Here is a 26,240-nt window from a genome sequence, read left to right as displayed (position 1 = left end):
AGGGTTTTTAAGGTTATGTTTGGTTTGAGAAAAATCAAGGAAAAATGTAAAAAAAGAAAAAGAAAAAAAGAGAAGCAAATGTGAAAATTATAAATAAAATCAATAAATTATTTTTATTTATTATTCTAAATTCATTTTAATTAATTCAATCCATATATGAGATAATTAATTTGAAAATATGTAAATTTGAAAATAAATTTATTTTATTTATTTAATTTTTATTTTTTTCATAGGATAACTAAATATAAAAAAAATTATGTTTTTTAATATTTTTTCCCCATATAACACTTGTTGGAACTAAACATAATTTTAGTATTAACATTTTTTCCTTAGCACTTTCGGGTCAAACATGGCGTTAACATTTGAATATCAAACCCAATTTTAAAATCAAAATTTCTTCAAACAATGTGAATATTGTTAATAAAAATATTTTTAAAATATAATTCAGACCATAAAATTTCATCACATCAAGTAATGTTATATTGACATTCTAAAAAAAATTATGAACGGACATGATTGAGTAATGAAGTAATTTTTGAAAATTTATTAATGATTGTATAATATGTTTATTATAATAGTTAATTTATAATAAATTTAGTTATGATTGTTTTGTTTGTTTTTTTCAAAGATAGTTTTGATCAAAATTTGACTAATTATTGCTGGATGATTGGACATTGACTTGGGATCAAATCTCACCATCCCCCAAGCCAATATTACTACATTTATTGAATTATATTGTGTGATTTTACTATATTAATGATTATTAGGGTTTTTATTTATTTATCTTCATTGGTGAACACTATGGACTGTCACTGATTTTGAATTCGTAAAGATTAGCAATTAATTTTTTTATATATAATATAGTTTTTTTTTTACATTCTTTGATAATATCATCTTATTTAAAAGAGAAATCCTCTTAATATCAATTTCTTGTTGATCTTTTTGTGATGTAAATATGATAAAATAATGAGGCAAAAGCAAATATAAAGAATGAGGGGTTTTTTATTCTGCCATTTTTATCTTATTCTTAATGGAATGAATTTGAAATTTAAATAAGTGGGATAAATTTAAGATTTTTTAAAAACTCATGATGATTACCTTGTCCCAGAGTGCCTCAATTATTATATAAAATTAATTTAATTTAACATTTTTTTTATTTTTAATATATATAATAATAATAATAATAATAATAAATATTTTTTTAATAAAATAAGTTATAAAAATTATAATACTTTAATTATTTATAAAATATATTTATTTAAATGTAATCAAAAAATTAAAATATTTAAAAAAAAATTGAAAAATTTTCAAAAAAAATAAAAAGAAAGTTAAATGTTTATCCTACCTCATTTAATTTTTTTAATGGAATGAGAATAGTAATTATTTTAAATAAATAGGGTGGGGTTGGGATATGGGTAACCCATTGTAAACTCCTCTTGTTACCATCCTTAATTTTGATTATTTCCTTTTAAAGCCAAAAGCTCTCCTGACTTAGTAAAAGCTTTATGGGTAATTTTATAAGAATATTTTTTTTGGCTTAAAAATAATTGAGATGAATAGTAAAGAAAATATTGTTTGTGGTAGGAGTCATTTTTTTTTTATATAAAAAATTAATTAATATTTAATAAAACATTCACTACATAATATTTTCTTTTTAAGGTTATGATGTTGGTTTCTTGGTTTGTAGTTGAAGCCAAAAACAAAAAGATCCAAATGAGACCAAAAACACTTGGGAAATTCAAACTTCTAATTAAAGCTAAAAATTAAAAAATAAAAAATAAGATTGAAAACAAGGTCTTGACCTAGCTTCAAATCAATCAAGTATACATTTCTATTTTTTTTTTGTTTTCAAAAGTTGCATACAATGCAACTTATGAATATAAAATTAAAAAAATCATTAGAACATCAAAAGATACCATGATTGTTATTTTGTTTCTCTTTTTGAAGTCTCTTTGCAATAATTTTCTAAGTGGACCAACAATTCCAAAATATTTTTAGTATGGAAGATGTAGCATGTGGGCTGTTGTATTAAAATTTTAATTGGTAGACTTTAGGAAGTACCAAGACAAGCAAAACTTCAACAACACATGACCCCACAAAAATCATGAGAGACCAACTTAAAATCCCTGTATTTTTTATTTTTTTAAAAAAATATACAGAAAAATAGCAAAAGTAATTTTGTCATCCTTATAAAGTCAGCAAATTGGACTTTATTCTCCATAAGATGCCCCTTCTCCATCTTTAATTGTTAGCTGCACCCACTCATTCTCAATCTATTAAATGAACACTTTTAAATAAAGTCTTTGGTGGCTAAGTGTTCAAATGCTTTACATCTACTTAAGTTATGAATGGCATTCAAGGAGTATAATTTAGCTTAGTGCCATCAAGTTTATACGATGATCGAAGTGATATTTTATTGATGTTAGGTATGAGGGATTACTTAATCATACACAAATTACAGGTGCCATATATTTGTACTATAAATCACCCGTGTGCAAACATGACACTATGATTGGTTCATTGGTTCATATACATATGACCATGTCTAATTACTTTATGCACACGTGACATCATTTCATTTGTTGTGCTATCTAAAATATGTTATGTTTAATGATAAAGCTAGAAACTAATTATTTAAAAAAAACATATAGAAATGGATTTTGACTCTAGAGAGATTTTTATGCTATTTTCTCAAATGAGGACCCTCATCATTAACTTGGTTGACCTCCCCGTCCAGCTTTTTTAACTTCTACAACTAGTTTAAGGCTATATTTGATTCGCGAAAAATATTAAGGAAAGAAAAAAATGTTAAGAAAAATAATATTCTCATATTCGTTTTCGACATGAAAAATAAGAACGAAAATCAAATATAATTAAAATTAGATAGAAATTTATATATTTTAAAATTATTTAACTTTTACATAGAAGAGGAAAAATAAGACAAATAAGTTTGGAGTAGCATATAAAATAATTTATTGATTTAAAATATGTTTTTTATTTTTCTTATACTTTTCTTTTATAGTTTTTTTCCCCTGCATTTTCCCTCATATTTTATGGGAACCAAACATAGCCTAAAAAATAATTCTTAAAAAATGGTAATTTGGAAAAAAAAAATCTTAAAATATTGTAGTTACAAAACTATTGATAAATCTATGACACTTTTTACCACTTTGAGAAGTGTTTCTTGAAGAAACACCTTCCATATTTTTCATACCTTCTATAATTCCATAAATTAGATTTATATTAAAGGTGTCTTTTCAAAAGACATTTTTCCATCATTTTTTTTTATTAATCATACATGTTAAAAAAAATTGAATTTATACTAAATAAATATATTTTCCACAATACCATAAAATCAATTTTATACTAAAAGTGTTTCTTAAAAAGACATCTTCCATAATTTTCATATAAGCCTCACAGTGAAAAAAACATTGAATTTATATTGAAGACATCTCTACAATTCCACAAAATTGAATTTATACTATATGTATCTTTTGAATAAACACCTTTCACAAATTTTATATTAGTCACCTATCGAAAAAATTAAATTTATATTAAAAGTGTCTTTTGAATGAAAATCTTTTATTTTAAATTTAATTTTGTAGAATTGTAGAATATGTCTTTTGAAGAGACACCTTTAGTATAAATTTAATTATTTCAATGGATGATTGATATGAGAATTGTTGAATATGTCTCTTCAAGAGACACCTTTAATTTAAATTTAATTTTATGAAATTATAGAAATTGTTTATTATGGAGACATTTTTAGTAAAAATTCAATTTTTTTACTATACAATTGATATGAAAATTGTGAAAAACATCTATTTAAGAGACACTTTTAATATAAATTCAATTTTGTAAAATAGTAAAAGATGTCTCTTGAAGAAACATTTTTAATGTAAATTTAAATTTTTTTAACGTGTGTCATTGATATAAAAATTATAGAAGGTGTTTCTTGAATACACAACTTCAATGTAAATTCAATTTTTTTGAACATGTATCATTGATATAAAAATAATAGAAAATGTCTTTTAAAGGGACACCTTTCAAAGTGACAAAAAAATATCGTAGATTTGAAAATATTTTTCTATATACTGTATTTAAAAAATAATAATTTTAAATTCACGGTACAATTATCAAAAATCCCCAATATACACGCCCTAAAAAGTAGTTGGATCTTAATTAGCACATAATTGAACCAAAATTATATCTCTTTATAGCACCAAATTAACATAGAGGAGTGCTTGAAAAAAGAAATATCATCATTCATTAAAATATAACTTATCTAGATGCCATATGGGTATTTTTTTATAATTGATTAAAGAGAAGAAAAAGAAGGTGGTCTGTTGCTTTATTTGGTACCACTACTACAACAAAGTCCAATCTTGATAGATTACAAGATTAATTGAAGAATAACTCCTTTTCAGCTGTCACTGACTCTTCCTCTTCAAGTGGACCTATGCAAAAGGTTGCTGTGCCTTCTTTAATTCCAAGCTACCACATGCATGCTGGTCGCTGCTAAGTAGCCTTTCTTTTTTACTAGGACCATGTTGCATGATTCTCATTTGAATATATCCAAGAGGATGCCCCATGACATCTTCCATGAAAAGAGTTCGCTACAAAAGGGGAAAAGGAAAAAGTATGTTGATTGCAATTAAAATTAAATCACTTATGTTTATAATGGAGGTTTTGATTTGAGTGATGGGGTTTGTTTGGTGTTGTGAACGAAAATAATTTAGTTTTATTTTAATAATTAAATTTTTAGATATTTCTTTCTTTCACATTGGTTCTTTGCTATAAACCCAAGATTACTATAGTTTCAAATGTATTTATAGGGTTAGAAGAAACCGACTATATCTACAATGTTAAAAACTTTTCTCCCTAATTCATATGAAATATCACAATCACCTTTTATATAGGTACTATATTCATATTTTATCTAATTATCATTTATGATCAACTCAAATTTCATTTATGATTTTTTATTTAAAAAAATGAAAAACAATTTTATTGAAGTTTTCAATTAGACCTGTGATTTATGTATCTAATTTCAAATAATAAAATAGGATTTTAATAAAATTAAGGTGATGTTTATTTTTTGGTTAAATATAAAAAATCAAAATATTTAACATTTTTTATTCAGTTAAAAGTAATCTATCCATACCAATCAATATAATTGAAGTAAACTTGTTATAAATAAGTTTAATTTAATAATGTTAGTTAATGTCAATAGATCATTTTTAACTTAATATAAAAAGTTAAATATTTTGATATTTTTTATTTAGTTAAAAAACAAACTATGCATAAATTAAATTATTTAATATATATATATATATATATATAAATGCTAGGATTAAATCCCGTGAAAACATCATTTTTTGTTCCCCTTAAAAGTTAGATTTTTATGAATCCTATGCAAATTTCTCTAAAATGATTTGATCCCATGTGTAGAATTTGAAAGATATTGAAAATTCAAATATAATAATGGGCAAAGATCAGTCAAACCAATTATTGGTCAAACCACATCTTTCTTAAGATTGATTTGATAATAACTCACACACAAAAACAGACTAATGTTTGTCTCCACTTCCTTTGTATTCTATCAAGGGTTTTGTCTCATTGCTTTCAGTGCCATTAGATAATCTAAATTTGATTTGGATTTAAAATAATATCTCCATCGTTCCTATCTTTAACCATAACAATAATTATTATCACACCGACTTAATAAAATAATAACATATAAAATATTCAACCCAAACATTACCTAATTGATTAAGAATTGAAAATTTAAGGAAAATTTCATTTTTAACCATGCTTATTTATAAATTTTAATAACTTGTTTTACTGTAATTTTAAAAAACACTTCCAATATTTTTAACTTTTAAAAAGTTTTAACATTTAAATATTATAAATATCAGAAACGTTTTCTAAAATTATCGTTAAACATACTGTAAAAGTATGTTTGACAATAATTATAAAAAGTATTGTTAACATTTCTAACATTTGAAAGTGTTTTTTAAAATTAGTATCAAACACACTCTAAGGGTACATTCTCAATATTAAACATTTTCATTTGGAAGATTTACTCAATATGCCATTGTTGCTTCACATTTTTCTCTTTCCCTATCGTGGTCCCACCTTTTTAAAATAATAATAATAATAATAATAATAGCTTTGTACATGAAAATTAACTATATGCCATGAACAAATAAAAATAATGATTATGATCATTTTGAAATTATTTTTAATTATTAACGAGTTTATAATTTTTGAAAACATAAAAACATTATCATTAACTTGTCAATTCTAAAATTAACCTTGTTTTAAATATGCAAACGAAAGTTCATCAATAAAATCAACTTAATAATTTAAAGTGACTTAATAACTTGATTTAAATCATTAAGTAAATTAAGTATATTTGATCAAATAACTTAATGATATAATTTAAAATAAAAAACAAATTTAAGTAATAAGTAAAAACAATTAATGTATTATTTAGTCTATATTTTTATTTTACATTTTTACTTTTATTTACCCTAATTACTTCCATAATCTCCTTTACTACTTCATAATCTCCAATGTTACTCGACCTCTTTTGTACCAGTTATAATTTATGAGGATAAATATGTTAATTTGATAATTTGGAATAAATTTTAAATTAATTTCATCAAACAACCTTAATATTTAAAAAAAGAATTAAGTAATAAGTTTTAAATTAATAATTTAATTTAAATTCAATTTAAATCATTAAGTAATAAATTAAATTTATTACCATTACCCTGTAAATGACTAAAAAATTTAAATTTAAACTCTTTGATTTTAACCTAAAAACTAAAGTTAGTGAGATATTACACTAAAAAAAAATTTCTAAGATAGCGAATAGGTATCATACCAAATTATGAATAAATATGTATCATTTTTTTCCCTTCATTCCGAAGAACTCAAATAAACCCTCCTCCTCTTGAAACCCAAACAAGGATTGGGTTGAAACCAAAATGGATTGCAAGTGAACGCAAACACATATGGCTACGAAGAATGAAGTGATGTGACCAACATGAATGCCCCATGTGTGCGTAGTACCCGTGACAGCAAAAGTAAGCTTAAAGAAAGCTGTTTTGGATGGTAGACCAAACTGCCTTCAATAATTAAAGCGCCTTCAAGATTCATGAGCCATAGTGCGTGCCCTTTCTGGTTTTTGGAAGGAGACCAGAAGAGTTTGCCTGTCTTTGAACACATCTCACAATCACCATGTCTTTTATTTATTGTTATTATATTATGGTAAAGGGAAACTATACGTTTTGGTTGGCCAATAAAAAGTGTCATTGATAAAAAGTTCTACCTTTTTTCTACCTTCATATACTTCTTTTTCAGCTAGATTTCCCTTTTTTTTAATTAATTATCTAGATTTTATCATACAAATTAAGAATTAAGATCATAGGTTTCATATTATATCCGTTTGATATATTAAATAATAATAATAAATTATTTTATTTTTTGAATTGGGCACTTTAAAGTGAACTTATATGCACCTCTCTTTTAAGGAATTTTGTCAAATACCCATTTGACACTTTCAATCTATGTTTGGTTCCCAAAATATTAAAGTTATGTTTGGTTCTGGGAAGATATTAAGGAAAAGTAAAAAAAAATATTAAGCAAAATGATTTTCTTATGCTTTGTTGTCCTATGAAAAATAAAATAAAAATAAAATATAATAAAAACTAGTAAAATACTTACACATTTTCAAATTATTTAATTTTTATATCGATGAGTTAAAATAGTAAATGAGTTTGAAGTAATAAATAAAAATAATTTATTGACTTTAAATCTATATTTTATTTTATTTTTTTATACTTTTTTCCTCTATTTTCTTTCCTTTATATTTTCCCTCAAAATTTTCAGGAGCTAAACATAGCCTAAAAAAATAAAAAATAAAAATTAAGGAAAATGATTTTCCCATATTTGCTTTCAACATGGAAAATAGGAAAGAAAATTAATCAAATATAATTAAAATTAAATAAAAAATTATATAATTTTAAATTAACTAATTTTTTCATTGAAGAGGAAAAATAAGTGAAATGAATTTAAAATGTATATAAAATAATTTATTAATTTTTAATTTTATTTATTTATTTTCCTTTCTATTTTTTTGTTCATCGCATTTTCTCTAGTATTTTTTAGAAACCAAACATATATAGCTTAAAATTTTTCATTATTATTATTGTTGAACAAAAACTTTGAAAAGAAGCTACACGAAACCTTTATTCAATGGTGTAGATTTTGTTATATACACCCAAAAGTGAGATTACAAGTTACCCATTCAATGACTTAGGATTTTCTAATATTATTATTAATACTTTTGAACAAGAGACCTTGATGAGAAACAACATGGGCAATGGGGCCATAGTACTCTAGCTGTTTTACTTAGAAATGGCAAAAGCCTGGGTTAGGTCCCCTGGGGTTCCGACCTTTTGACCTTTCGAAAAGTGAGGGATTACAACTTTAGGTAAAAGCTATTCCTCAATGGGTAAGGTCTCCTTCTCACTCACATTATTGGACTTGAACCCAATCTATTACTAAATTTGTGGCTACTCCTCTCATGTGCTATAACTCTCTCCACTCGGTTCTTTCCATTAGCAGCCCTTCACCAAATTTCTCACTTTCTTAGTGACATGGAAGTTTTGGTTACCTATATGCTTCTTTAATTTAGTAGAGCTTTCTTTCAAAATACTATACCAACCCTATGTTTAGTTTCAAAAAAATTGCAAAAAAAATGTACAAAAAGTAAAAGGAAGTAGAAAATGAAAGAAAAAAATAAAATAAAATTTATAAACTATTTTTATATCAAATTCATTTTTATTTATTTTGTCTCTTTTATATTAGGATTAAATAATTTAAATATGTATTATTTTTTAACTAATTATAATCATATTTGATTTTATTTTATATTTTCTATATTAAAATTAAACATGAAAAAAAAAAAATCAATTTTTGACATTTTTTTTCTTTCATTGGTACTTATCTAAATCAAGCATGGACAGGAAATAAAAAAAGGATGAAAAATATAAAAATTTTCATATAAAATTGCAAATTTAAGTAACATTTTTTTTTTTTTTGGTAATTTTCATGAAATTGTGATTTTAACTTTAAGTTTATAACTTGAAGTTGTAGGTTTACCTAGATAAATTTATAATTTGATGGCAATGTTAGTAGTTTGATTTTACTGAAACATCTAGGTAAATATTGATATCGATGGAAATTTTTGTCAAAATAAAAAATCACAAAAATTATGAAAAATTTTGTATGAAACATGAATAAATAATAAAACAATTAATAATACACATATTAAACTCCATATTCTAAGAAAACAATATAAAAACTGTATAAAAATATCAAACAATAAAAAAGCATACACCGACATTGAGATCATGAAATAAAGTCAACATTAAAAATATAACTATTTTCATCAATTCCTATACGTTGTGATAAAAAAAAATTATTTGCATTTTTCTTTGTTTTATATGAAATTTTGTATGATTTTATAGTAATGCAACTAATTTTTAAACTTTGATTTTATAGAGGTTTGACTCAATGTTGGACCACGTCTCCTATCTTCAAGTTTATTCTAAGCCAAGGTTTCAATATCTTGAAGGCTTCAAACCAAGCATTATAGCTTTGGATACCCTTGTTTAGTCCTCCTCTTAATAATGTTGACTAAGCACCATCTATTAATCAACACAACATAAAAAGACAACAAAGGATAGGGTCGAGTCACTTAGACCAACTCCTCTTTAACAGTCAAGTTAGTTGATGAAAACAGAAGACAAACAAATAATGATAGACTAATTAGTTTGTTATTGTGTGTACCTTAGTTTTGGTGAGGTTTTGATTGAAGCCAAAATATGTGCTCTAGGGGCATATTTAGAGAATGAATTATGCAATATAAAAGCACAACTCACCTAACTTAACTCAAATTGTTGCTAAGACCCCAATCATGGATCTTAGATATATTTTAAGTTAAATTTCAAGTTTAAAGATGAGAAAGATGCAAGTTGCAAAGAGTCGGTTTCAACCACGTTAGAGAAGGAGACAAATAGGCTTAAAAGAAGATTTCATTGTTGTGAAGTATGATGAGAGCTTCAACAAATGCGAATGAAGTAATGCATAACACGAGGGATAAGAAATGAAAGTTACGGGGAGAGTTGTGGGATAAGCAAATGTTAGGATACCCTTGGATCATAGGTGCATGATCTCCAATCCTATAGGGATGTTAGATCTATGTAATAGAAGCGATAGATAAGGCAAAACTATAGATCTAAGGACTTTAAAATTACACATTTGATCTAAATGTTCCTAGATGAGTTCCAATCAAAGAAGAGGATTGTACAAATCTTGAAAACCTTGCAATTTTTTGCCCAATAACACTCTCCTTGATCTTGACACTTTAGAAGGGTGAGATTCTCACTTGGGAATGGAGGCTAAGTTCTCTCCTTCTGGAAGATAGAATGGTTGAAGTGTCTAATCTTAAATCCCTAATGGGGTTTATATAGAGTTTCTTATAAGCTTAAGTGACTTAGACCCATATTGGGTTTGAGTCACTTAATCTAATCCATTGGGTCCTAATTGGTTAACTAGTCATATTGGGCTTAAATTAAGTGATTAGCCTTATCCAAAAAAATCATTCATAAGTTTTTGTGTAATTTTATGTACTTACTAAAATGTTCTTATGCACACATATGAATTAGGAATCCTAAACGGTCAATAAAAGTATTACCATGGAATATGAGCTCAATTAGGGAACATTGAGATCTATAGAAAAATGTTGACTACCTTAAAATATAATTCTAAAATTGATTTAATATCCCATTATAGAGAATCAATTTCACTCTAGTATCTTATGATATTAAAATGATATATAAATAGATTAAAATTATTGAGTTTGTAACCTACTATCCATTGCATATAGACTCTCAATGAATTGGTGTTTATAATCTAATGAGGTAGATGTTATAATCTTATCAAGATTACCTTTATAATCATTGAGTCTCAAATTCTCCTATTATGTGTCAACTGACATACTCTAACTCACAAAGGTCATATGTCAAATTTCACTTAAGGAATTATTGCGACCATGGATTTTATGGTTACATGTCCTTAACATCACCCAAAAGAATATGTTGTCTCAAACCCATGAGATGGTACCTAACTTAGGTATATTTATTGTTTTCAACCTCCATTAACAGTGACCCCAATCCATAGGGAATATATAACCACCTTAGGGTCTCATTTGTAGGTTAAAGCCATTGATGTTTTTAGCATAAGCTTAATATTCTCTTAAGATTGAAAGCTTATACAACATAGTAGCTTAGTGAATTATGACTAACCAATAGCTAATGCCATGATTCAACATAAGTCTTGTCTAATGTGTAACCATGCACATCGGTGCATTCACAATGGGAAACCATGGAATATGGGGTTAGGCCATTGCGCTTTTGTCAGTTCCATAGGTTAGGTTTCCTATTAGTTGTTCGAAGCTAGATCATGCCTTGAAGTGATGATAATGTAGCTCTAGTTTTATTTAATACTCTGCAACATGGTGGGTCCCTTAGGGGGCATGGTGATTATTATTAATTGGTTCTCTTATGCCTCTTACTATGGGGACACATTGCAACTGATGTGCATGTACTTACAACTTGGATTCTCAATTCTAACAAATGAATTATAGCATTTCTTGTTGGATTAACGAATTATTGGGTTGAGTTGGATTTGAACTAGTGCAAACAATTGCCAACAGATTTACATTTTATTATTCCCATTACTCAGGCATTGACCTAAAAAGAATCAATTTTAGGCTTATTGATAATCCATGATCAACTTCCTTTCTTCCTACGCCCTGAGAAAGTCGAATCCCCATTACCTTCTTGAAAGAGAGATGCCATGAATCACTAGATGATGGGGACATAGTTTTCCGATTGCCATCATGCTAAGATGATATAGTATTAATAGTTTTTTAAAATTGTTAATATAATGTAATGGTATGGCTAGATTTGATGGATCTTTCATTTTTTCATGATTCTATAAAATTTTTTGATTCATCATTTCAAATTTCTTCTACAAAAGGATTATTTTTTGGAAAAAAATTGAAGTATTTCAATTGTTTTTTAAAAGTATTTTAAGTAATAATTGAAGATATAAATGATACTTTGGAAACCTTTTTACTATATATAAATATAAGTGCATAGTACCTTGATAGAGAACAAATGGACAAAACTGCTTATCATATTTGACTCCCAAATAGCATTTTATTCTTGTGAATAATTAAAAACTATTTTTTAAGATATATTTTAAAAAACGTTTTGACTTTTGATAAATACTCTAAATTCTCCTTATCGTATTGCTGGAGATTCTTAAAGACAATAGCTCATGGGCCATGGATGAGACATATCCAGATCACCATAGGCCCTTGGAATGAACCATAGAAAGTGGGACATAATCCTCAGTTCGCATGCATTCTCATCCCATGGGCTTCCTACGATACTGCTTTTAAGTGCCTTCCTCAGCTTTCCTTGTTTCTTTGACCCATCTGTTGGTGCATGGCCACCGATTTCCTTTTTGGTTAGCTTCCTTCGAGTAAATGGTAAGCTGAAGGAAGCTAGTCGGAAAGGACATTGTTGACCATGCACCAACACTCTCTATCCTGAAGTCGGAAATAATTCTCATAATAATAATAATAATAATAATAATAATCATTATCCTAAAAATTAAGAGATGGATAAATAGAAAATTTCAAAAATGAGTTCTGAGCTTTTCAAAATCAAGTCTGAAGCATCTTCTTCAATATTTAATATATCGTCAATTTGTTTCAATATCCACGTCCCCATGTTATTAAGCTCAAACTAAATCTCAATCTCTGTCAAAATCCAAATATGGGTCAAAGCCCAAATCATACCAGGTGTGAAAATCCAAATCTATTCAAAGCCCAAATCATACCAGGCCCAAATGATATATTAAATAAAAAAGTAGTTTTATCAATAATTAAATAACATATATAATTTCAATAATTGTATAGTTATTTGTAAATTAGTAACTACATTATTAAACATAAAAATCCTAATTCAAATATTTTTTTTTTAAAAAAATCTCCAAATCAAACCAAGATAACCCATCACCAAATAATCCATGTCTTCCTATTTAGTCTGTATATAACATTTGTGTAAGTAGGGAGGCCACACCTAGCATTTAGATCGTGGTTTTTTTCATTTGCATTGCCTATCCACTCACACAATAGAGCTATAGACAATTATGTGAAATCCAATCGATGAAAGGATTTGATATTTGGACAACGTGGTTGTGGTAAAAGGTCATAATGCCATCTCAAAATCAACTCAAACACAAACCCATCACCAAAAAAATATTTAATAAAATCTCAAATGCAAAATTATGCAAAAAAAAAAAAAAAAAAATCATTCTATTATTATTATTATTATTATTATTATTATTATTATTATATATTAGAATTTAAATAAATTTAATTTTATAAACATGACATAAAATTAAATAAAAAACCTGCAAATATTTTATAAAATGTATTTAAAATTCATACTTATCTAATTTTTATTCTTTCTATTTTTTTTCATGTACAAAATTAGTTTGTTAGTGGTAAACTTATATTTTTGATTTTTAAAATTTTTTTAAAACTCTTAAATAAATAAAAATAAATTATTATTTTATAAAATTTGATATCAATTGCTATCAAAGCAAATTATCCCCTTTTGAGATACTTAAAATTATACAATGTTATTCCAATGATTATTTTTTTCAATCAAATTTGCATTACTGTTTTTAAGTTAAAAGGAAAAGGCAATGCACAATTTTGTTGGATGCATTGAATATAAGAATAGAAATATGTAAACACTCCGTGTTAATGTTCAATTTGGGAAAATATGCAAGAAGGCGTTTGTTTTTTTTATCTTTTTGTTGAAAGTAATTTGCTTAGATCATTTATTTTTCTACTTTTTCATAACTTAGTATAAATTTTTTACTGAATAAAAAAAAATCAAAATATTTGGTTTTTTTTAAATGGAAAAAATAATAGGTTGATTTTTTTTTACTTTTTAATATTTAGAGTTAAGTAAAAAAAACAAACACCACCTAAGTTTTTATTTTTGTAAGGTTATGTTATAATATTAGATGTGGATGGACTCGTAGAAAAATAGATAGAACATACAAAATATGTTGTTATAGTCACCATTTATGTAAAATTACAACAAACACAATTGTGCCATAATTTATAAGTTTTCTATTCTAACATTGTTGTAGTGTATTCTTTTAATAAATTAATTTAGTTGCTTTCTTGCATACATTCTGAGCAATTATCATTATAATTACTATTAAGGGTGTGGACCCGCGTTTTTTGCGTGTGTTCCCACTCGACGACGATACTCGTTTTTTATTTGGTGAAAATTTGATTTTTTGAAAAATACTTGGAGTCGCCACTTATTTTGGTTTTAAAAGGAAAAACAAAATAAGAAAGAAAGACTCCTTATTTGGAAAAGATATGTCTGCAAAAATCGAATTTAGATTCGGGGGTCAAGTTACTTATTGGAAAGCTATGATGGTGAGTCGTAACACCCCTCTAAGCCCGTATACGTATGGTCTCTATTAAACGAATTAAGAGAATTGTGACAATTAATTAATTAACTATGAATACTAAGATTAAAGGAACGAAACAATATACACAAAGATGATGACAAAATAAAATTACAAGAATGTATAAAACAAATGACAATAAAATTATGCAAATTGATTTATTGGACTAATTAGAAAAAAAGATATTTTAAAGAATTAGTTTTCAAGAAATTTTAAATGATTTTATTAAAAACAATTTTGAATTAGTGATTTCAATTTATGTATTTACAAAAAAAGAAGTTTAATTTATTTTCAATTAATGATTTGATTCAATTTCATTTGTATTTAATTTTCAAAACAAGTTATTTACACTTTTTATATCAAAAGAATTTATTACAAAATTTTAATTTGGGAGTAAAAATTATTTTTACTTACTTTTACCATAAAGGAACGAATTTTTACAATTTTATTAAAAATAGTATTTTGATTTATTTTCATTTAAGAAAAGTGACTTATACAAATTATTAAAAAAATATGACTTTATTTGCAAAAGAATTTTTAATTAAAAATTAATTTTTGGGACAACTTTATTTACAAAACAATTTTTGGACAATTTTTATCAAACAAAGAAATTTTTGGACAATTACTATTAAAAACAAAATTTCAAATTCTATTAAAAACAATTTTTTGGGATTTTTCTAAAAGCATTTTTCTGAATTTTAATTAATAAAAAACTTTCTTTTATTAAGAAGAATATTTTAAAATTATTATTTTATTAAAATATATTTATTGAATTATTCATCTTATTTAAACAAAATTTGCGGTTTGTTCGATATTCAATTTTGTACATAACAAGTAAATATACACAAACAAATATTTACAAAAACCAATAGAAATAAAACCAAATATAAGTTTGAAATCAAATATGTACCAAAATAAGCTTACAACAAGCTCAATGTCTTCCTACAGTTTTTTGAGTTTCACTTTTTTGCGTGAAATTCTATACTCCATATATCATAAATTCATACTTAACCAACATAATTGCAGAATGGGCCCATGTGAAAACAAAAATAACCCAAATATAAATATTTATAAATGTATAAAATACACAATAGATATTCAAACCCAAATTCAAATTTCAAATTAGTATAACAAATTTTGTCAATCAAGATGGACCCAAATTAGCAAATATAACTCAACAAAAATATCTCACATGTCATAGGGCCCAATCCAAAATTTTCAAATTAATAACTAAAATATAAACTCAATTAATTAAACCCCAAACATGATAAATTAAAATAAATTCCATTAGACCTAAACTTAATATCCTATAATTCAATCCTAATTTAATATACAAACCTAAATCCACAACCAAAATCAACCTAATTTAATATGCAAACCCACATCCAAAATATATCATAATATTATACCATGTCCAAATTAGCACAATCATATAAATTATCAACTAATCTAACCCAACTTAGCAAATTTCAAATTAATTCATTGACGATAAATTATTCAAAATTTCATATTAATTTACCACCAACAAATTATCCTAAATTCCATATTGATTAACAAAACTCAAAAATTTTATATTAATATAATAATTCAAATCTTACACACAACAATTACTATTAGAATCAGATCAAGAAAAGTAAAGAAAAATAATAATAATGGAAAATGGGTGTGATGGGAATGTGAAGGAATTGGAGAAAAGGGGAAGGGGTCACTGGTCGGTAGAGCCTCGCCCACGACGACTCGTCGGTAGTCTTCCCGGTGGAAGGAAGAGTAGCCAAACAAAGAAGAAATGGAAGGAAAAAAAATGGGGGAAGAGGGGAGGGAGAGAAGGTCGTGTCTCTGTGAGGTGTTTCGGTGAGTGGTAGTGAGAGAGAATGAAAATGGAAGAAGAATGAGAGAAGAAAAGGAAAAGAAGAAAATATGAGAAAATGGGGAAAAGAAGGTGGGGAGCGTGTGGCAGTGGAGAGCTTGTGGGAAAGGTTTTTAGTGGGGAAAAAAAGTGGAAGAGAAGCACAAATGGAGAAAATGGGTTCTCGGCATTGTGTGGAAGTTTGGGGAGGAAAAACGGAGAAAAAAAAATGGGAAAGAAAAGGGAAAAAGAAAAAAGGCAAAAAGAAAAAGGAAGAGAGGAGAGGGGTGTGTCTCCATGACTTGGGGGTAGGAGGAGAAGAGAGAGGAGAGAGAAAAAAAGGAAAAAAAAAATGAAGAAAAAAGAAAAAAGAAAAAAGAAAAAGAAAAAAAGAAGAAAAAGAAATATAAGATATAATAATAATAATAATAATAATAAAAATTAAGAATTAAAGGGTGTAAGTAAACTAAAATATATTATATGTAATTGGGATTTAAATTTAAGGATAAAATTGAGCTCAAAATTAATGTAAAAATGAAATTTGGACAATTTTTGGGGTCTACAAAAGGTTATTCCAACTAGTTGTTTATGTTTGCGATGATTTGAATTATTTTTTTTTTCTCTTGCAAAAAAGTTACATATATGAAAAAAGCTATTAAGTTAATAAAAAAACAATTTTTAAAAATATATATCATTATTTCAATTGGAAGAAAGGACTAATAGTAGGATGTAGAGTATTTAGAAAATTTTCAATTTAATTTATAAACAAAATCTACTAAAGGATTAGAAATTAACAAGTTTTACCATAGTTAAATTATTAAGTTACATAATATATAAAACATACCTTCAAAAAGTTGACATCCCATGCTCTGTTTAATGACTGAAGGATCGCACTCTAGACTATATAATTGTAGCTTAAAACAAGATTAGTTTAGTTAGTGATTATATTACAAGTTATAGATGACACGGTAAAAGAAAATGAGTTTCTAAGAAGGGATAATTTGCAATGATGGTGTATGTTTAATCATCTTATCTTGTCTAGTAGATTTAAAATTACTTCGCTAGAGTTTTCAAGTTTGAAATATTAATAATAAAGAGAAAAAAATATAAGAAAATAAAATTAAAGAAAAATTATAATTTTTTCCCTTTTACATTTGACTGTCCATAAAAAATTTTTGGAAGAAAATTAAATTATTATAAAAATGTATGTCTTATAATAGGAGTATTAGGTAGAAAAATTCAAAGATAACCAAAAAAAAAAAAAAAAAAAAAAAGAAAAAAAAAAAAGAAAAAAAGAAAGAAAGAAAGAAAACGAAAACATTATCTATTATTAAAAAAAGTGACTTTGGTAAAGTTTATCGGTTAAAAAGTTTAGATATTTATATTTTATTTCTTTATTAATTTAAATGGATGAGAGTTGCTTATCTATATTAAATCTATATTATATATAAAAATATGAAGTAGTTAAACACATTTTTCCCCCAAAAATATATAGTCTTATCATTTGTATTATATGCGCTTATATTATAATTATTATATGTAATTAATTCAGATAATGTTTCTTGACAACCTATAAATTAATTTAAATAATGTTTTTCTCAAAAATTATTATTATTTAAAAAAAAACTTGATCGAGACAATGATTTTATTTTAAAAACTTAATTAATATAATGTTTCTCTTTTTAAAAAATTATCATTATTTTTTTTAAAAATAAAAAAACTTGATTTAGATAATGATTCTCTTTTAACAACTTATCGTTATTTAATTTTTCATTCTTAATTTATTCAATAAAAAAGATTTAAATTAAAATCAAATAAATACAAAAAAATTGGTTTGAATTAATTTGTTTTTTGAATCTAAATTTTAAACATGATTTTTTTTTAATGTGTATTCAATTGACAATAATATGTCATTTTTTAATGGTTATTTTATTTTTTTTTTAAATTAATATTTGAAGATGATATAAGTTTTTTTATAGAAAAAATTTAATAAATTGTTCATGTATCATGTATTTATTATTATACGGTTGAAACTCCCTCATTTTCATTGTCTTCATTTCCCCCATTTGGGTTGTCGTATTTCCTCTCCAATTTCTCTAGAATTACCCTCTTTGCCTTCTATGTCTTAGCCACCTTGAACACTTGTTCCAACTTGTTATTCTCTTCTCCTATGGGTTCCTATGCTTTTTTGCTCTATATAGGGTACATAAACACAAGACAATCTCCAAGACCAGTGTAGTCAAAACAACTATACACTAATTGTTGTTATTGTGCATGTTCATCTCTACCTTTTTTTTTTTTTTTTTTTTTTTTTTATGATTAATGGTACTAGTGCATTTGTCTATTGTTCATTTTCTACATGACTTTGTAAATTCATGTCTATAGATCAATTTGAAAATATCCATTTGATTTTTCCAAGTACCATCCAAATGCAACATGTGTTTCAATGTCACTATGCATTCTATGTAATTTTTATTTTATTTTATTTTATTTTTTTGACGTATACTAGGTTTGATTTCGAGGGAAGTATCGGTTTGAGAGATGGTCTCTGACCGCCAAGAGGAGGCGATATAAGGCAGATGAAGATTGAAAGTGATTCAGAAATGTTCCTACTAATGAAAATACAGGGTCTTGAATAAATAATTCTAATGGCATGCAAAATATTTATGACATTAATAAATCTTTCAACAAGATGATAGGTAAGCATTTTGATAAACAAACACATTTCCTCTTATTCTATAGCAAATTTTGGCTATAATTGTAAGAATTGTGTTAAAGGGGAATATAGAGTAAAACAAGTCAATAGTTTAGAATAGCAAATGAAGATATGAAAGGATGTTTTTTTCTTCACATATTTAATTTCATTTGAATTATTAAACTTATGCGTCTTTTTCTAAACCAAAATAGGAGCAAGACTTTAGCAACCGAAACCAAGGCCGGCAGCTCCAGATGCCTAAAGTCTGAAATTTTCTTCCTCTTAGAACATGACATTGTTACATATTCTAGTAGAGTTTTCACGTCCACATCTGGACCTATTAAAGAATATGTTCAGACTTTAGCGTGTCAAAGAGGGCACACTGCAAAACAAAGAAGACAAGACATTTTCATTAAGGACAGGAAGGCTGAACAGCTGAAATTCCCTACCCCGTTCAATTTTTCTATTGTGGCTGCTAACAACCCCCACCAGGAGTCGGGCTGTCGTAGTTTGTTATTTGACAAGATCATAAGTCATAAATGTGTATAAAGAAGCTAACATTATCACTGATAGCGAATTTAGGCTATAGCAGTCAGGAATCAGGATAATGTCAAATGGGAATAGAGTTCTCAAGTTAGGAGCTGGTGAGGATATCAGAAACTTCTTCCTCTTTTTGGAACAAGGTATTGAATGTCGACACTTCCTCGTAGAGTTTCTAATGTTCACATCGTAACCTATAAAGATGTTCACATTCTAGCGTCTCAAAAAGGGCAAAGCATTTCCATATTGACTGCTCGCACCCACCATGTGGGGGTCAAATGTCCTAACCACATCAACCAACTAAATCTTCCCCTCAGGCACCTAATTTGTTCTATAAGTAGATTAATTCAGCATTCTGTTGCATAGAAGAGAAACTTTTCCTCTTACATACACTTTGATCATAACATAATCATGTGCAATATCATTACTCAATTTCTTTCCCTCGTCCTACTATCTGGGTTTTTGTCCCAAGGAACAATTAAACTCAGCTCATGTGATGCCAATCAGAACATGGATTGCCTAGAAGTTGAGAAGGAAGCACTTCTCAAGTTCAAACAAGGCCTCGCAGATCCTTCCGGTCGGCTGTCATCTTGGGTCGGAGAAGATTGTTGTAAATGGAGAGGAGTTAGCTGCAATAACAGGACTGGACGCGTCATCAAGCTCAAACTTGGCAACCCATTCCCAAACAGTTTGGAGGGCGATGGAACAGCTAGCGAGTTGGGTGGTGAGATCAATCATTCTTTGCTCAGTTTGAAATATCTGAATTATCTAGACCTCAGCATGAATAATTTTGGGGGAATGGAAATTCCTAAATTCATTGGATCACTTGGGAAGTTGAGATATCTCAATCTTTCTGGAGCATCCTTTGGTGGTATGATCCCTCCAAATATTGCAAACCTCTCAAACTTGCGCTACCTTGATCTGAACACATACTCTATCGAACCAAACAAGAATGGCCTGGAATGGCTGTCAGGCCTTTCTTCTTTGAAGTACCTTAACTTGGGAGGTATTGATCTCAGCGAGGCTGCAGCCTACTGGCTTGAGACCATTAATACTTTACCTTCTCTTCTGGAGTTGCACATGCCCAACTGTCAACTTTCCAACCTTTCTCTTTCTCTTCCATTTCTCAATTTTACTTCTCTTTCCATTCTTGATCTCTCAAACAATGAGTTTGACTCCACCATTCCTCACTGGTTATTTAATCTCAGTAGCCTTGTGTACCTTGATCTCAACTCCAACAACCTCCAAGGTGGACTCCCAGATGCATTCCAAAACTTCACTTCTCTCCAGCTACTTGATTTGTCCCAGAATTCGAACATTGAAGGAGAGTTTCCGAGAACACTGGGAAATTTGTGCTATTTGCGGACATTGATTCTTTCTGTTAACAAACTTTCTGGTGAGATAACTGAGTTCCTCGATGGCTTATCTGCATGCTCTTACAGCACCTTAGAGAATCTGGATTTGGGATTCAATGAACTGACTGGAAACCTGCCAGATTCATTGGGGCATCTTAAGAATTTAAGATACCTTCAATTACGGTCTAATTCATTCAGCGGTTCAATTCCAGAATCCATTGGGAGGTTATCCTCTTTACAGGAATTGTACCTCTCGCAGAATCAAATGGGTGGGATCATCCCAGACAGCCTTGGACAACTCTCATCACTGGTCGTGCTAGAGCTCAATGGGAACTCATGGGAAGGTGTCATAACAGAAGCTCATTTTGCCAACCTCTCAAGCTTAAAGCAGCTGTCGATTACTAGAAGTTCTCCAAATGTTTCTTTGGTTTTCAACATCTCCTCTGACTGGGCTCCTCCTTTCAAACTCACATACATCAACCTTAGATCTTGTAAATTGGGTCCCAAATTTCCTACCTGGCTCAGAAGTCAAAATGAGTTGACCACTGTAGTGCTTAATAATGCTAGAATTTCAGGCACTATACCGGATTGGTTATGGAAGTTGGATTTGCAGCTCCGTGAACTCGACATTGCTTATAATCAATTAAGTGGCAGAGTTCCAAACTCATTAGTGTTCAGCTACTTAGCCAATGTTGATTTGAGTTCAAACCTCTTTGATGGTCCTCTCCCACTGTGGTCGTCTAATGTAAGCACACTGTATCTGAGGGATAATTTATTTTCTGGACCGATTCCTCAGAACTTCGGTCAAGTAATGCCCATTTTGACAGATTTAGATATCTCTCGGAACTCTCTGAATGGTAGCATTCCTTTGTCCATAGGTAATCTACAGGCTTTGATCACCTTGGTTATCTCTAATAATAATTTATCTGGAGAAATTCCTCAGTTCTGGAACAAGATGCCTTCCCTGTATATTGTAGATATGTCAAACAACAGCCTCTCAGGTACAATACCAAGATCACTGGGTTCCCTCACGGCACTCAGATTCTTGGTGCTATCCGATAACAATCTCTCTGGTGAACTTCCTTCCCAGCTGCAAAACTGCAGTGCCTTGGAAAGCCTTGATCTTGGTGATAACAAATTTTCTGGAAACATTCCATCCTGGATAGGAGAAAGCATGTCATCCCTATTGATTTTAGCCTTGCGGTCCAACTTCTTCAGCGGTAAAATTCCTTCAGAAATATGTGCCCTTTCCGCGCTTCACATACTGGACCTCTCACACAACAATGTGTCAGGATTCATTCCTCCTTGTTTTGGGAACTTGAGTGGCTTCAAATCTGAACTTTCGGATGATGATCTAGCACGGTATGAGGGAAGCTTGAAACTTGTTGCAAAAGGAAGAGCACTGGAATACTATGACATTCTCTACCTTGTGAATAGTCTGGATCTGTCCAATAATAGCTTATCAGGAGAGATTCCTATAGAACTAACAAGCCTTCTGAAACTGGGAACCTTGAATTTGTCCAGCAATAATTTGGGGGGAACTATACCAGAAAATATTGGAAACTTGCAGTGGTTGGAGACTCTAGACCTATCAAGAAACAAACTTTCTGGTCGAATTCCAATGACCATGGTTTCCATGACCTTTTTGGCTCACCTGAATCTGGCACACAATAACTTGTCTGGGAAAATCCCAACAGGCAACCAGTTTCAAACCTTTGATTCGTCTATTTACCAGGGCAACCTCGCACTTTGTGGATTTCCTCTAACGACAGAGTGCCATGACAACAATGGAACAATTCCAACCGGGAAAGGAGAAGACAAAGATGATGAAGAGGGAGATGACTCTGAATTGCCATGGTTCTTTGTTAGCATGGGACTGGGATTCATCATAGGATTCTGGGGAGTTTGTGGCACTTTGATAATCAAGAATTCATGGCGGTATGCTTATTTTCGTTTTGTCGAGAAAATGAAAGATAGGCTCCTTCTGGCTGTGGCACTGAATGTTGCCCGTCGGACAAGAGAGGTGTAGGTGTTTGAAATAAACTGTGGCAGCTGAAGAAAATATGGGAACATTCTTTAAGATGAAAACATCATTTCTCAGAAATTGTAAACCTGCCATTGACACAAATAAATTCATGTTTGGGAATTATTTCTTATGATCTTGATTGCTTTTAAATATTGTGTTAGCAGCACGAATAATCAGCCAAACCTATTCTATCTTATTTATCAATCACCATTAAATTATAATTCATTTCAGGATCTGAGGGACATCAAATCCTTGAGAACGTACAATTCCTTTTTTTGATACAATTAATGGATGGAATTGTTGGGGCTGGAGCCTCCGGTTTTATTTGGCTCTTGTTTGGGCACCCAAGTTCCGTGTTCCTTTTTGTGTTCCTGCATCACACAGGGCACAGCTGCAGCTCACTAACATAAGATGTCTGATTCTATCTTATGTTCCTTGAGAGAAATCTTACTTATATGTTGCTGGTTTGCTGTTTCTGTTCAGGCTTTTAAAAACTCAAAGAAGCGGAGATTTGAGAGGTTATAAAGAATGTGAGGATTCGTACCCTTGCTAATTTTATTTTATTTTTTACTATTTTTGGATTTTGATTTTTTTGAATATCAATTTCACAACCCCGTAAGTGTAGTTACCCTATTTAATTATTATCCAAGCCATATGAGATCCATTTTTTTTTTAAACGTGAAGATTCAGGAGAGTACGAAAATGTGACCTCACATTTTTCGTACCCTTACTAATTTTTTAGTATTTATGGGTTTCGATTTTTTCGGGCATCAATTTCATATCACCGAAGTGTAAATGACCTATTTAATCAATATCTAAGCCATATGAGGTTCAATTTTTAATTTTTTTTTAAATTATTTTTTTTAAATTAAAAGAAGTGCATATTTGGGAAGGTACAAAGAGTGTGGGGTTTCGTACATTTTTCTTACTATATTTGCAAATTGATGATTTTCCCCAACCTTATGCCACTGCCATTGGAAGGATAAAACATAGATTCCATACCTGTTCAGCCATGATGGAGTTGCTCACCATTGGTAGGGTGGGGCAACTATAAATGTAGCTACAAAAGCAAAATGAAAGTCATGAAATGGTTGCATTCTCATTCAACTTACCATTTTCGAAAACAACTGCAAAGTTAAACATAATATTATTTCCCTGGAAATTGAAACAAGAGCCATAGGAGGCTTCCTCTTAAAAGCACTGAATTATCAAATAATCACATTATAATTGCAGAATAATCGTATAGGAGATATTCCACCAGTCAATAAGTACACTTCATAAGGCTATATTCATATTGAAGGCAATTAAAATATACAGAAACTGACAATCGGCTTTGGGTATGTAGCATGGAATAGATTTTGATTTAAGAAAATCTAGAACTTTTAGTCATAAAAGTATTGCATTGTTGGACTTTTACAACCCCTTTAAAGGAGTAACATAAATGGTCAATGGGAACATTAGAGGTTCCCACTGACAAAAAAATTGATTTGTTTTCATCATATCTATTTTATGTCACACCCAAGTTAACTGGAGTCCACCAATCTCCTACATATCATCAATTGAACACTTTCACTAATTAAAACCTTTTTGTTAACATGACCAATATACCTATCAAATAACAACAAAAATCACAAGTCTTGAAACATAACTATCTACACTGAAGTTGCAAACAAACAATCTTTACAATGTTCTATGTCTTTTCATGCTTTTGGTATTTATAGACATAGAATACAATTAGATCAGACAAATACAAGATCACTTATGATTTTGCCATGGGCCATTAGATTCATGTATTGTTCATATTGGGGTCAATTCAAAAACCTCAAGCCCCAACTACTTGGTACCAACAACATGAATATATACTACTTTAATAGGAAGCTATATCTAAAATCATTTAATCAAATAACATAATGGCCAATTAAGTGTTGACTCACCATCATTCTTACAGAAGTCTTCTTCATATGAGATATTTTAACTTGAATCATTAGTTGCTTTTGATTGCAAATGACTAACCATCTCAATCAAATTTTCTCTTATCACATTTTCCACATGAGAACATTCATTTAATCACTACCCCACCCAATGGCCAACAAGTCGGAATATTCCTCACATTCCTTATTTGTAGTAGTCCACATGCTACTGACAAACCTCTTGTCAGATATATTCCTCTTTGTTTCCTTAAGCATGACAATGTTTAGGGTTCGTGAAAAATAAGATCCTTAACAAACAACCAAAATATTCTATAAACTGTAAAAAGTACAAAATGTGAAGAAAGTAGAGTGAAGATGTTTGGAAAGTGAATATAAGATATTAGGTAATGAATAAATCGAAATAGAAATTATTTATAAAAGGTGAATACCAAGTAAGTATATGCAATAACAAACGATCATTTAGTAGAAGAAACTTTAAAATATTATGGCAATATAATTCGATGAAATGCATAGCTTGAAATCCCATATACACTTATAAGAAACAAAATCATAAATTGTTGCTCTCTCAATTATATGGCCGTAATAACAATTCTCCTACTAAAGTAGCACACCACTTGGTACCTAAAATAGACTATGTTTCATCATGTAACTTAGATAGTCAAAATAGAAGGTTTATAGCATAGTATTCTCATTAAGTACACATGGAAATTATTCAATTAGGGGAAGCCTCACATTCCTAGGAAAAATGGACAGTATCCTCATTTGAAGTGTAAACACCTTTTTCTACTAAATTGCAAGATATATAACATAGAAAAAGAAAATATAGCTCACCTTAAGTTGTAAACATCCTATTCCTAACCCAATTGGTATAACATTGACTTCCTCATGAATATCTTGCCTCTTGCTCGATCATGGAGGATCATCTGAAGCATCCGCTGAAACACTTGTAGCTTCATCACTTCCACTTGAGTAGGTAAAATCAATAAAATAAAAAAAATTCATATATGTCATCCATGTATGAAGAGGTAACTATATCATCCATGTAAGCCAAACATAATGGAAATAAAACCCGATCAAATGCATACATCCAAAACTAACAACTAACGTCCCAAAAAGGCTATGCCCAATATAAAGGTAAATATATCATCCATATATGTCAATGGCCTATCAGTGGCCAAATAAGTAAGAAGACCACATGATA

General features: G+C 28.8%; 1 protein-coding gene across 1 annotated transcript; it reads left to right on the top strand.

The window, feature by feature from the left end:
• Nucleotides 1–20,130: 20,130 nt before the first annotated feature.
• On the top strand, nt 20,131–23,238 carry LOC117923420 (receptor-like protein EIX2). Its single transcript, XM_034841690.1, has one exon. The coding sequence runs from the start codon at nt 20,139–20,141 to the stop codon at nt 23,109–23,111; it is 2,973 nt and encodes a 990-aa protein (XP_034697581.1). The 5' UTR covers nt 20,131–20,138; the 3' UTR covers nt 23,112–23,238.
• Nucleotides 23,239–26,240: the final 3,002 nt, after the last annotated feature.

Source organism: Vitis riparia, chromosome 10, assembly GCF_004353265.1.
Source record: "Vitis riparia cultivar Riparia Gloire de Montpellier isolate 1030 chromosome 10, EGFV_Vit.rip_1.0, whole genome shotgun sequence".
Classification (NCBI taxonomy): Eukaryota; Viridiplantae; Streptophyta; class Magnoliopsida; order Vitales; family Vitaceae; genus Vitis; species Vitis riparia.
The sequence above is the reverse complement of the archived record's forward strand: the minus strand, read 5'-3'. Positions and strand labels throughout refer to the sequence as shown.

Excerpts from the sequence above, each read along its gene's own strand:
- LOC117923420 (XM_034841690.1), top strand. The coding sequence starts at position 20,139 with ATGTGCAATATCATTACTCAATTTCTTTCCCTCGTCCTACTATCTGGG.